Source organism: Muscardinus avellanarius, assembly GCF_963383645.1.
Source record: "Muscardinus avellanarius genome assembly, chromosome: 12".
Taxonomy (NCBI): Eukaryota; Metazoa; Chordata; class Mammalia; order Rodentia; family Gliridae; genus Muscardinus; species Muscardinus avellanarius.
The window spans coordinates 59,666,233-59,679,436 of record NC_137798.1 but is presented as its reverse complement, the minus strand read 5'-3'; the positions used below and the strand labels follow the sequence as shown (position 1 = coordinate 59,679,436).

Here is a 13,204-nt window from a genome sequence, read left to right as displayed (position 1 = left end):
TTCTTTCTTTCTTTCTTTCTTTTTTAATTATTTTTATCTCTGCCTTTGCTCCTTCGGAAGCGTTTTCTTGCACTGCCGATTCTACCCTGTCTTCGTCTGGACGCTTTCTACTCATCGTGTAAGCCTCGGATTAGGAAACATCTACTACAGGAATCTGGCTGCGATGCTCCAGGGCCGGCTAAGTGTCCTTCTTTGACCTCTGAGAGCATCTCAAAGACATCAGTTTAGAGGCTTTAATACCACAATTACTTATTTAGTCGTTCGCTTCCGGCACCATACCGGAGTTCTTTCAAGGCAAATCCTTTCTCATTCACTTTTGTATCTCAAGAGAGAAGCACAATACCTGGAGCAAACGAGAAGCTCAATCAGTAAATATTTGTTCATCAAACAATAAACGAGAGAATGAAAGACAGAACCAATGGACCGAGCGGCCCCCACAGGTGCGACGCAGACTCCGGCCATCAGAGGGCGCTGGCGCGGCCGGGCGGGTGCGCATGCGTGCTGCGAGGGCGGGCGCCGCAGCGGCGGCGGCGGCGGTCGGGGCTGCGGCCGGGGGAAGTGAATGGTTTTACCCAGAGGGCCCTGCGCCGCCTTTCTCCGCTGGCACCGGCGCGGCTGCCAGCTCCTCCCCGGCCATGGCGTTCACGTTCGCGGCCTTCTGCTACATGCTGGCGCTGCTGCTCACCGCCGCGCTCATCTTCTTCGCCATCTGGCACGTGAGTAGCGGGGCCCGGGCGGAGGAGCGCGAGGCGCGGCCGGGGCTGCGCGCTCCCGGGCTCGGCGCGCCGGCCTGGGCCGGCGGGGCGCGGGGCTGCGCGGCTCCGGGCTGGCCTGCGGGGCCGGGGGCGGCCGGGCTGGGCGGGGGTGTCGTGCCGGGTGCAGGCCGCTCCCCCGGCCCCGGCCCCGCCTGCGGCCCGCCCGCGACCCTCGGCCCGCGACCCTCGGCCCGCCGCCCCGCGTCCCGGGCGGGCAGGCGCGCGGAGCCCGGGTCCCTCCTGGGCGGGAAGTTTCCCGAATGTTTGTTATTGACTAGATCTACTCTATCGCTTTTCTTTTAGGGCTTCCGCAGGAGCGTGAGCACAATGAGATAGTTCTAACCTACTTTAGATGAATTTCCAGCTCTCCTTTTCGGCACTTGGTGGGAGCCTTTCATGTAGAATCACCATTTTATTTTATCTCCCCCACCCCCGAATTCTGTTTCCCGGTGAACTTTGATGCAGGTTGGAATCGATGACTTTGTTGATTGCATCCCCGAGTCTTTTTTTTTTTTTCTCCCCCTCTCCAAATCATACTTTGACCGCGGGAGTTTCCCAAGAGACACTCTTCCACCTCTGTTTTCAGGGTAGCTAGATTGGGTACAGGGAGTTTTGATTTTGATAATGCTCAGAAACCTTAGGCTGCTCAAAGGCAGTTATATTTGTATTGTTGACATCATCTAGTAGGATAGAAGCACATCCTTACTGGGCCCTGTAAGGAACAAGTCATAAGTTCTCCTGTGAAATAGTTTTATAGAAAAAAAAAAGATTTCTGTTTTGCCAGCACAGAATTAGAAGCATTGTGAGCACTCGGGAAATCAACATGCATTAAACATTTATCTCATTTGTTTCTGTCTTCCCTATATTCCAGTACCTTCTGGAATATTTATATTAGTTTGAATGATTGAGCATGTTAACTCTGATGTCAATTTTTAAGTCAAGTTTTTTTGATGACCATAGCTAATTTCTTATGTACTTAGAAGGATAGAAATGCCAGCAGTATCATGTGTAGAAAAACGTCTTAAAAGATCCATTCCCCTTTGCTAAACAGTGTGATTATACACATTTATTTTAGAACCTGCCTGCTTGTGTAATGGGGAGTGTGTGTGTGTGTGTGTGTGTGTGTGTGTGTGTGTGTGTGTGGGCTGTTCACTGTGTCAGAAATAACTGCTCCCTCAAAATGCTTGCCATTAGGAACCCAAAACTTGAAGAAGAGCTCCTTAGGTTCTTGGAGAAAGAACAATATATAAGATAAGGTGGAATGACAGCCCCGTCTTACTCAGCCAATGATAAAACCAAAACGTGTGGCTCTCTTTGTAGATGAGACTTTAAGTCACTTTCTGCTTGTTTGGTGCCCCGCCCCCCCAGCCCCCAGGCTGATGGAGTCACAAAAGTGGGTACCTCCTTTCATATTTTAAACTAGGTTGAATTTGGCTTAAGGAAAACCTGAACTGCTCTTTTTTTAAATTTAGTTTTAGCTTTGAAAAGAATGTGTATCTGGGTGAAGTAGGTGATTTTTAAGTCCTATTACAGAATTATAAAAAAGAATTGTGCCATAGATTAGTAGAGCTTTTATTTGTAGGGTTTTCTTAGTTCACATAATTACTGTATTCTTCCAAAAACAATTTCAAATGAATATACAGTTTAAATTCTTCTATTACTCATACGACCTTAAGTTTATTTCCTAAAAGAGTTTGGAGTAAATATCAAAAGACCCTTTTTGAAATTTTAAGTATAAATTCCAAAAATTCAGTTTATGCTAATTATTCTGTTGGAGGATGTTTTTTATGGAGGTGGTCTGTTAATTTATTCATAATTTATGTAATTGATGCTTTGTGCAGCATAGAGTTGGGAGCATAGATAGCTTGTTTCAAAGTCAAAAATACAGAACTCATTTCTTCCAGGCACATACCAAATTTGAAGCTATCTCCCCAATTGTGTGCTTTGTTATCTTTAGGAGTTTACCCACTCTATTGTTTTTTACACTTCTGTGGAAAATTTTGTGGATATTTTTGTTCCACTGCATAGCTATAAAAGGATGACACCTGAGTTAAGGCCACTTTGTGCAAAACCCCTAGTTTGATTGTTAGTACGCTGTTTTTTTAGTGCTTTCAGGTTATGCCTGTATTCTTTTAGAGTATTAACAGAAACATTCTTAGAAAGGTGTGTGTTTGTCAGGCATGGCAACACCTGCCTGTAATCCTAGTACATGGGAGGCTGAGACAGGAGGATCACAGGTTCGAGGTCAGTCTTAGCCACTTAGACCCTCAACAACGTGGCCCTTGTTTCAAAATAAAAAAAATAAATAAGGCTGAGGATGTGATTCAGAGGTAGAATGCCCCAGGATTCAATTCCCAGTACCAAAAAAAGAAAGAAAAAGAAAGAAAGAAAGAAAGATAGGTATGTGTTTGAGCACACGTGGGAATAAATTGGAGTGATCAAGTGGATCTCTAGTGTCCCACTAAGCCTGTGCCAAAGGAGGGGCATGTATAGATGATTACAAATGGTCCTTCTCCCTGAGGCACACAGTCCAGTGGGACAAACAAGCCTGTATGTGAACCAAACCCCAGTGTGAGAAATGCTATATTGGCGAATTTATAAGTGTGGAGATGTAGACAATTCTTTCTGCCTAAGAGAGCCAGGAAAACCTCCAGAGAGAAGTCAATTTAAGAAGAGGGTTTTTTAGAATAAAGAATTCAGATAAATAGGTATATGTGTGAGGAAATGCTCATTTTAAGTACAGAAAATAACTCGAACAGAGACATTCAAGAAATTGAAAATTAAAGATGTCAGATCACTTTAATAACAGCAACATGAAAGTATTAACAGTTCTTTAAATCTGGTTCTTACTTTTTTTTTTAGCATATATTGAGTTTACTGTAAATTGTTGCCTATGAGGTTGATTCACTTTTGCTTTAATAAATTATTTGACAATGGGACAGGTTTTTGCTGCTTTTTGTTAAAGTGAGTAGTCCTGACTGTCTTAATTTTATTTTAGATTATAGCATTTGATGAGCTGAAGACTGATTACAAGAATCCTATAGACCAGTGTAATACCCTGAATCCTGTAAGTTATAATATAGAATTTATCTTTAGATTTTTAAAATGTATTTTCTTTTAACTTGATATAATTTGAAAATGGCCAATATTCTCAAAAGCATGATATAGTTGTATGTTTTGAAGTAGGTAGAATTAAATATTCTTTTTCCTGTCGTGCTTGACTATTCTGACTATTATTAATCTACTGGTGATCTTGTCAGCTGTCATACTAACATTCTTCCAATCTGCTTTTTACATTGTCGGCCAAAGACAGTTGAAAAGGTCAAAAAGATTAAAAGAGTCAAAATTGCACTAAAGGTGTGTACTGCTTTTTAGTTTAATGTTTTAATGCTACGTCCATTTCATGGGGAGGGTTAGGGCATTTGTATTTGTACTGTTTTGTTCGGTGTGCTTGTTCATATGCCTGTTGAGGTTTATGATTTCATGAAACTTCATGTTTATGCAAATGTTTGCTTGCTGGCCCAGTAGGGAAAGCTGTTAAATGCTTATGCATTATTTTTATGTTATAGCCATAGGCACATGTATATTAAAATTATCTAGTGCAGTTTGAAAGTTGCTTAACATGAAATTTATGACTAATGGATGGTGAGATTATTCTTGAGTTGTTGCTTATTATGCGGTATTATGCAGATGAAATCTGTAGCATGAATTCACCTGCCATATTTAGTTTTATCGGTGCCAGTGTGTATCCTGAAATAAGTTAGTTCAGTCTTTCAGTTGATTTTTATTCAGAGCTGTTTCAATAGATAGCTCTATGAATGAATTCTAGAATCTTACAGTAATGCTGTCCTTTGGACTCAAGGTGCCAGAATTTAGTAGTTAACAATTTGTATACCAATGTCTACATATCTGATTTCTAGTGTATTACATATAGCCACTCTAAATTTCTAAGACAGGCCTTTCTTACCCTAAGTTCTGAGCTGCAATGAATTCAGTGATAATGCGGCTCCATTATGCTTAGGGTATGCAAATATTTGCTTCATTTAGGAAGATTCTCCTGTAGTCTGTAGGTTTTGTTTTGCTTGATTGGTCAGAAACTGAAAAATTGTTTTTAAGAAAGTTGTGGATGTATCTTTAGGCCGAAGAAAACAGTAACTCATCTTTGCAGATTACTTAACCAAGAGGAGATTTGTGTAGACTATTGTATGTAATGCACTAGCCTGCTAGACGGTCTTGGAAAAGCATCTGTGAACTCAGTTTGCTGCTTTATCATTGTTTCCCTGATAAATGTGACCGAAGGAATAGGTTTCTAGTTTGTCCATAGAGAACTATTACAGTAAGACTTGATGCAGGTACAATTAGAAGGTTTAACTTACTAGCTCTTTCTCTGCTCTCTTTTGGTTGGAAAGTAGTAAATGTTGTAAAACATCTTTACCTTAGTTGAAACTAATCATTAACAAAAAATTAAGAAACTGAAATTTCTTCTTTTGTTTGTTAATAGTAATGCATGTTATTTGGCTTTTCAATACTTCAAATAACCAAACAATGATGAGGGTAATAATAGCTGCAATCAGATGAGCACTCTCCTGGGTACCAGGCTATGGGCTCATAGACGTTTTCTCTGGAGTTTTTCACTCAGTTCTCATGACAATCCTAAGAGGTAGGTATATTGTTATTCTTATCAGTAGCACAGTTAACTCAGTTGCTTTGTGAAGTTGAAGCACTAGCCCATGATTAAACAGTTAAATTAGAGAGACCCAGACAATCTGATTTTTGAGGCTCAAGCTTGTTTTTTCTAGTTCACTATACCTTTAAAAGAGGGAATAATTTCATTTTAACATGTAATGTGATTTCTGGCTTTTCTTAATGGAAAGAAATTCTCACTGAGCAAAGACATGTGCTTGGGACATCACGATGCAATAGTAGGTTGGAAGGACATTTTTATAGCATCCCAGCTTGCATTTTGGATAGAGTGCCGATAATTGGCTGGACAGCACTGCATCTGACAGTTTTCCCTATTTAGATTTGTTTTTACAGTTCTGCCAAAGTATGGGGGAAGACATATATCATTTTCTAAAAAATGAACTTTAACAAGAGAATATTATGTTGTTGCATGTTTAAGCACTGTCATTTCAGCCACGTTTGCATGAGGTATTTTTTCTGGATACTAGTTTTTGTGTGAACTTTGGTTCCTAATTTGAATAATTTTTGTGGTACTTGTGAAATTTCATCATTGAATTATTGGAGAGGACTTTTTTGAGAAATACATAATAAATGTTTTTTGGACTTTTCTTGAGAAGGGAGTATGAAAATTCTATCATATTAGAACTGGTGGAATCACAGACTACATTTTGAAGTACTTATTAGAGTATATTGTTTAGCAGTGGGTGTCATGCTGATTTCGAAATCATTCTCTCCTCATACTTTAGGCTGTAGGTGTAGGACGATACCTTGCAAGATAATTTGTATTGGTAGCTGTCAGTTGACTTTAGAGGGCTGAAATAGACTTATGTTTTTAAAAAAACATTCTGTGATTTGAATTAGTATTATAAAACCAACTTTATAGAAGCTCTTGATGTGATTTTGTTGTTGTTGTTCATTAAGTTTTAAAAATGTCCTGTGGACATTTTCTTGTTTAGAGAACTTTTAGATGCTGGTGTCCATTTTAAGTTTATATACATATGCAGAGGTTATATTTGCTATTTATTATATTGTTTAAGTTTGTAGAAACTATCTGGTTAGTAGATTAGTTGGTTTTTATAGGATTTTATTTAAAATAATATTCATTAGCCGAGCGTGGTGGCGCACGCTTGTAATCCCAGCACTCGGGAGGCTGAGACCTGGAGGATCACGGTTCGCAGACAGCCTCAGCTACTTAGTGAGGCCCTCTGCAACTCAGTGAGACCTGGTTTCAAAATAAAGAATAAAAAATAGGGCAGGGGGGTGTAGCTCGGAGGTCAAATGCCCCTAGGTTCCTTCCCTAGACCCGCAAAAAAACCCAAACAAACTATAAAATAGTATTCATTAAAAAGTTTGTCCTAGGGCTGGAGGTACAGCTTAGCAGTAGAGTGCATGACTGGCATGCTGGAGCACTGGGTTTGGTGTCTACTGTGTGTGTGTATGTGTGCACACACAGAAATTTAAAAAAATTCATTCTATAGCTTTCAGTTGGAGAACACAATTTGGGAGCAGTAGACATGGTATTCAATATGTAGTAGAATTATACTATTGCTATAGCCATGCTTTTGCCTCAGGAAAGATCTCATGATGTAGAGGATTAATATGTTTAACTTGGTGTGTAGTAAACATTGGAGAAATTGGCTTTGAAGCTTTGACTTGTAGGAGGTTTGGGGTTGAAAATTGCAATGAAAGGTTTGGGTATTTTTATTTAACAAAGCCATTGGGCTGAAATTTTGGGCTGAGAAAGATAAAGCATTAAGTATTTTTATAAAAAGCATTTTACTTTAATTATTTTTTCTTTACTTAGTACTACCTGCTACCAAAAGGTGTGTGTTCTTTTTGATTTCTGAGTTTCTACTGGTCTTTTATCATGTAGCATTTTGTTGATGAGCAGGAGTAAAGGAACTTGGGAGCCTGGAAAATTCCAATTTCATGCTTAAGAATTCAGTCTTTTCCCTCCTACATTGCAGAAAGCATATCGTTTGCATTTGTGCATATTAGTGTTTTCCCCTTGATTGCTGAGATTATTGGCTGGTTGGCTTTCCTTGAAAAATTATTTTTGTTAATGTGATGTGATTTGCTAAATTGTGTATACATAGCATTCCTGGTTTTTGTTAAAGGTTTACAACACTAATGTATAAACTTCTAAAAGGAGTTTTGTTTTGTGGATTTTTAAAATCATGTTGCATGTGATCAGATACCTCATTTTTGTAATTTTATCACTGTTGAATGATGGACATAAAAATATTTCAGTTGACTAACAAGTAACTGAACAATCTGGGTGGTAACTTTGTATAATTTAACGAGCTGCTCTAAGAATTTTGAGTTTTTTGTTTGTTTTTGTGGTACTGGGGATTGAACCCAGGGGCATACTACTTCTGAGTTACACCCCTAGCCCCATTTTATTTTTTATTTGGAAACAGGGTCTCACTAAGTTGCTGACAGCCTCACTAAGTTGCTGAGGCTGGCTTCTGGCTTGATCCTCCTGTCTCAGCCTCCCAAGTACTGGGATTAGAGGTATAGCCACTACGCCCGGCTAGAATTTAAGTTTTAAATTTTAAGTCATGTCTTGTTTTTTTAGGTGGATCTGTATCTTATCCTGCTTTTAGTAAAAAGCTAAATATAGAAGTAAAACCTAGTAATATCTTTCATTTCTGATTCTAAGAAAACAGTGATTTTTTACATAATAAACTTGGTTGCCACCTGCTTTCCGCATTGGCAGTTGACTTGCTCCTGCAGCGTTTTCATAATGAACTTGTGTTTTTCTTCCAGCTCGTACTTCCAGAGTACCTCATCCATGCTTTCTTCTGTGTCATGTTTCTTTGTGCAGCAGAGTGGCTTACACTGGGTCTCAATATGCCCCTCTTGGCATATCATATTTGGAGGTAATATTTAGATATACTTGTAATATTTTTTCTCATTATACTGTGGTCATCATGATCATCTAATATGCTGTTGACCTAAATGAAAGCTGAAAATTACTTAGTGTTTATTTTTTTAATTCCAAATGGGTTTACATGTAATGTTTTAACTTTTTATGGAGCTTGTTTTATTGCTTTTAAAGGGGTTTTCTTAAAAGATGAGGTTTGACTTATGTACAGTAACATGCACAGATCTAAAGTGTACAGTTAATGAATTTTTATGTATGTGTAAACCTGTGAAACCACCACACAGATGAAGATGTTCAGCAGTTCCAGCCTCTAGAAGACTCCCTTGTGCCCCATTACAGGCCATCAGTCACTCCTCCACACCTACCATGACTCCTGACCTCTATCAGCTTAGAGTAGTTTGGCCTGTTTTTGAACTTTACAAAAATAAGAACATAAGCATTTGTCTTTTTTCTCTGTTTACTTTGTGGCTTCAGAAACATTTGGCTACTTACAGAGTTTTTAAGAGTAAAGTGGTGTCATGTCTGTCACTGACTCTGAAATGCTCCAGAAAATGATGTATTCCTGTTTAGAGATACAGTGAAAAAAAAGGATAAAGCCAGTGAGGTCATTGGGAACATTTGGACTATCTGTATGATGGGTTCTTGCACATTTTTTTTTCTTTTTTTTCTTTTTTTTGCAGTACTGGGGATGGAACCCAGGGGCATTCTACCTCTGAGCTACATCTCCAGCCCTAGTTTTTATTCTTTATTTTGAAATCGTGTCTCAATGAGTTGCAAAGGGCCTAAGTAGCTGAGGCTGTTTTTGAACCTCAATTCTCCAGTCTCAGCCTCCCGAATGCTGGGATTACAAGCATGCCCCACCACGCCTGGGTCACATTTTCTCTAAGTCTAAAAATTATGTTGAGATAAAAAGTTAAAAAGACCGAATTTCCTTTTTGTAGTTTCTCCTATTTTTATTGTATTTCTGAAAATGCAGAGACAGATGTAATTTGTTTAGCTGTCTCATTCTCAATTAGGGGCTGTAATTTTAAAATTAAGGTGGTAAGTGGAAAGAAATCTGTCACGAAAAGTATACCTCCTTATCTGGACCACCTCTCATTGTAACAGATGCTTGAGGAGAAAACCCTCCTTCCTGTCCTGAAGGTCTGCTGTCTTTCTGGGTGGCTAATGGACTGTGTTTCTTCCAGGTATATGAGTAGACCTGTGATGAGTGGACCAGGACTCTATGACCCGACAACCATCATGAATGCAGATATTCTAGCATATTGTCAGAAAGAAGGATGGTGCAAATTAGCTTTTTACCTTCTAGCATTTTTTTACTACCTTTATGGGTAAGTTTAAAAACTAAAATGAAAATATGATTTTACTTTGTTGCATAAGTAGTTTGCAGGCATTATGGTTTAACACCTTACATTCACTTGGGTAATTTGTTGTCTTGAATGGTGGTAACTGGTAACTGGACAGTGCACACCAGCCAATCACACCTTCAAAGGAGACAGACGTTGGCATATGTCAAGGCAGCCGACTGGCATGTAGACAGAGCAGGGAGTTTAGTCACGAGTGCCTCTTCCTAAATTCTCATACAGACACATTCAGTTGGTAAAGAACAGTCTTTGTTCTCCTTTGCAAAATGATGGTGTAGAGAAAACAGGGATGTGTTGAGTGCAAAAAACGTTTGCCTTTATTTTATTTAATTTTAATTTTATTTTTTGGTACTGGGGGTGGAACCCAGGGGCCTTCTATCTCCAGGCTATACCCTCGGACCTATTTTTATATTTTATTTGGAAACAGGGTCTCACTAAGCTGCTGAGGCTGGCTTTGAACCTGCGATCCTCCTGTCTTAGCCTCCCAAGTACTGGGATTACAAGCATACCACGCCTGGCTATTTGCCTTTAATATCTCTAGACATAGTGTTTAATTTTTTAAAGTCTTGTCATTTTTCACAAGCAGGGTGCTTTGCCCTTTCCTTTCTGTTTGTGTGATCTGAATGGGATCAATGAAAGAATAGGTCTGTGCTACAGGGCGGTGTGTCTACAGATTTTTCTATTTTTGTACTGTGATAGACTCGTTTCATTGTTCCTCTATGTTGGGGTTTCACAGCTTTGGTATTGTTGACATTCTGGGCTGGATCATTCTTTATTTGGGGGGGGTTGTAGGTTGTAGGACATTTAGCAGTACCCGTAACCTTTACATTCTAGATGCCAGTGACTTCTTCAGTTGTGACAACCAAAAATGTCTCTGGGTGTTGCCAGCTGCCCCTGTGGGGCACAAGTGCCTTGGTTAAAAAAAAAAAAAAAGCCACTGTTTTAGGTGTGCTATAAATATAGTCAAATGTAGAAAAGGACTCTAGTAGGTATGGAATTCGAATTTTTCTTTAAGCTACATAAATATGCTGGAGAGGGCTTTTCACGTGATTGTTGGAATATTTTAAAAAATGGCTGTGTAAGCCAGGCATGGTGGTTGCAATCCCAGCATTTGGGAAGCTAAGAAAGGAGAATTGCGGTTTGCAGACAGCCTCAACTATTTAGTGAGGCCCTTTGCAACTCAGTGAGATCCTGTTTCAAAATAAAGAATTAAAAAAAAAAATAGGGCTGGGGATGTCACTCAGAGGGTGACATCCACAGGACCTCAAAAATATATAAAAATATAAAAAATTAGCTAAATATCTAATAGACTTATATTCTTATTTCTCTTCACCTAAGTTTACATCATAGGAACAGATGAATGAAACATTAGACTGAAATTTAGGGAAAAGTCATATTTATGCTTTTAGAGATTATAACTGTGAACATGAATACATGTATCTGTAGCTATTGCTTATATATGAAACAGATAGTCAATAAGTTCTGAACTGTGAAAGTCCACGTGTCATTCTAATTTCCATTTTTTAAGCTTGTGTAAGGGGTGTCTGGAACACTGCTGGATGTAGTAGGCACTTCACATGTATTTGTTGAAAGAAAGAAGAAATGAATGATTGAATACAAATGATAAAAGTTGAAAATGTGCACATGTGGGGAAATGTTTACCAGGATATGATAGCATTAGGATCTTTGTTCTGTTTTAAAATTGTCAACCAACTTTACTCCTTGCTTTACATTTTTATTTAGAGATACAAGCATGTTTTTCTGTTTTTTTTTTTTTTTTTTGGTGGTACTGGGGTTCCTGGAAACCCTTCTACATCCGGGCTACACTCCCAGAGCTTTTTTTTTTTTTTGGTGGGTTTGGGGATGGAACCCAGAGGCATTCAACCTCCGAGCTACACCCCCTGCTCAATTTTTTTTTTCTTTATTTTTGAAACAGGGTCTCACGAAGTTGCAGAGGGCCTCACTAATTAGCTGCAGCTGTCTGCAAACTGTGATCCTCTGGTCTCAGCCTCCTGAATGCTGGGATTACAAGCGTGTGCCACCACACCCGGCTTCCCAGACCTATTTTTTTATATTTTTATTTGGAAACAGGGTCTCTTAAGCCAGTGAGGCTGGCTTTGAACCTATGCGATCCTTCTGTCTCCTTCCAAGCGTAGGGATTACAAGCGTGTGCCACCACGCCTGGCACAAGCATGTTTTTCTAAACCATTCCTCTGCTTTCCTCTATCACTTTTTATATAAAATTGCCCTTGTATTTTGCAGGCCTAAATGAAAGACTTACAGCCTTTTGATTTGCTAGTTTGCCCCTACCCTGTTTTACCTGTTTTTACTGCTTAGAGCCTTTTTTCTTTTTTTTTTTTTTTAAGATTTAAAGAAGTTTATTAGAAAGCTAGAAATACAGAAAATAGAAATACAGCTCCATACCAGACTGGCATGGAGGGGTGACTCGAAATGAATACACCCACTTAGAGCCTTTTCTACTAGATAAAAGCTATAAGAATAGGCTCTAGTGGGAACATTGCTTGGTTGACCATTCCCTTCTATAAAATGGAATAACAGTACCTGCCTCCTAGGCTGCTTAGAGGATTGAGGTAGTGCATATGAAGGATCTAACAGGCCTAGAGTGAATTTAGCTCTCTAGAGATGCTCAGTCCTATTATTAGATACAACTCCAGAGAGTGTGGTGTTTTGGATTGCTTCTCTAAGCTCTGATCCCCATTAAGCTTTCAGCTGTGCTGTTCTACTTGCTAAAATTGGAAAGGAAATAGGGGACAACTACATCATGTGCACACAGCCAAATTCTGTGTCAGCCAAAAGTCCATAAATGCAAACTAAAATCATACTGCGAACTTGCCATTAGTCTTCATTTGCTCTGATGGTATGATTCCACTATTAGCTCACCATATAAAGCAAGCTCAACTCCTTTTGTGTCTTCTTAGTTTTTATAATTTGGAATGTTTGAATTAATAGCTTCTCTCTTCTTTTCAGCATGATCTATGTTTTGGTGAGCTCTTAGAACAGCACACGGAAGAATTGGTCCAGTTAAGTGCATGCAACAGCCACCAAATGAAGGGATTCTATCCAGCAAGATCCTGTTTCCAAGAGTAGCCTATGGAATCTGATCAGTTACTTTAAAAAATGACTCCTTATTTTTTAAATGTTTCCACATTTTTTGCTTGTGGAAAGACTGTTTTCATATGTTATACTTGGATAAAGAATTTAAATGGAATTACGTATAAATTAATATAAAATGCTTACCTTTGGTGTTGACAGGTTTGAACTTGCACTCCTTAAGGAACAGCCATAACCCTCTGAATGATTGCATTAATTACTGACTGACCGTAGTACATTGGAAGCATTTGTTTATAGGAATTTTTAGGGCTCATTTTGGTTTTATTGAAATGCCATCTAATTATAAATTAGCTATAGATATCAGGTGCTTCTGATGAACTGAAAATGTATATCTGACTTGTGGGAAACTATAGGTTTCCTCATTTATCATGTAGGTGATTATA

At 38.9% G+C, this 13,204-nt stretch overlaps 1 protein-coding gene across 2 annotated transcripts; it reads left to right on the top strand.

The window, feature by feature from the left end:
• Positions 1-562: 562 nt before the first annotated feature.
• Positions 563-12,705, top strand: CNIH1 (cornichon family member 1; the record flags this gene model as incomplete). Of its 2 annotated transcripts, XM_080707355.1 has the most annotated exons (6): positions 636-716; positions 3,754-3,822; positions 4,065-4,112; positions 8,208-8,320; positions 9,513-9,656; positions 12,678-12,705. In XM_080707355.1, the coding sequence occupies 6 exons, from the start codon at positions 636-638 to the stop codon at positions 12,703-12,705; spliced, it is 483 nt and encodes a 160-aa protein (XP_080563481.1). The 2 variants fall into 2 exon arrangements, with proteins under 2 accessions (XP_080563480.1, XP_080563481.1); XM_080707354.1 differs by lacking the exon at positions 4,065-4,112 and having other exon boundaries at positions 563-716.
• Positions 12,706-13,204: the final 499 nt, after the last annotated feature.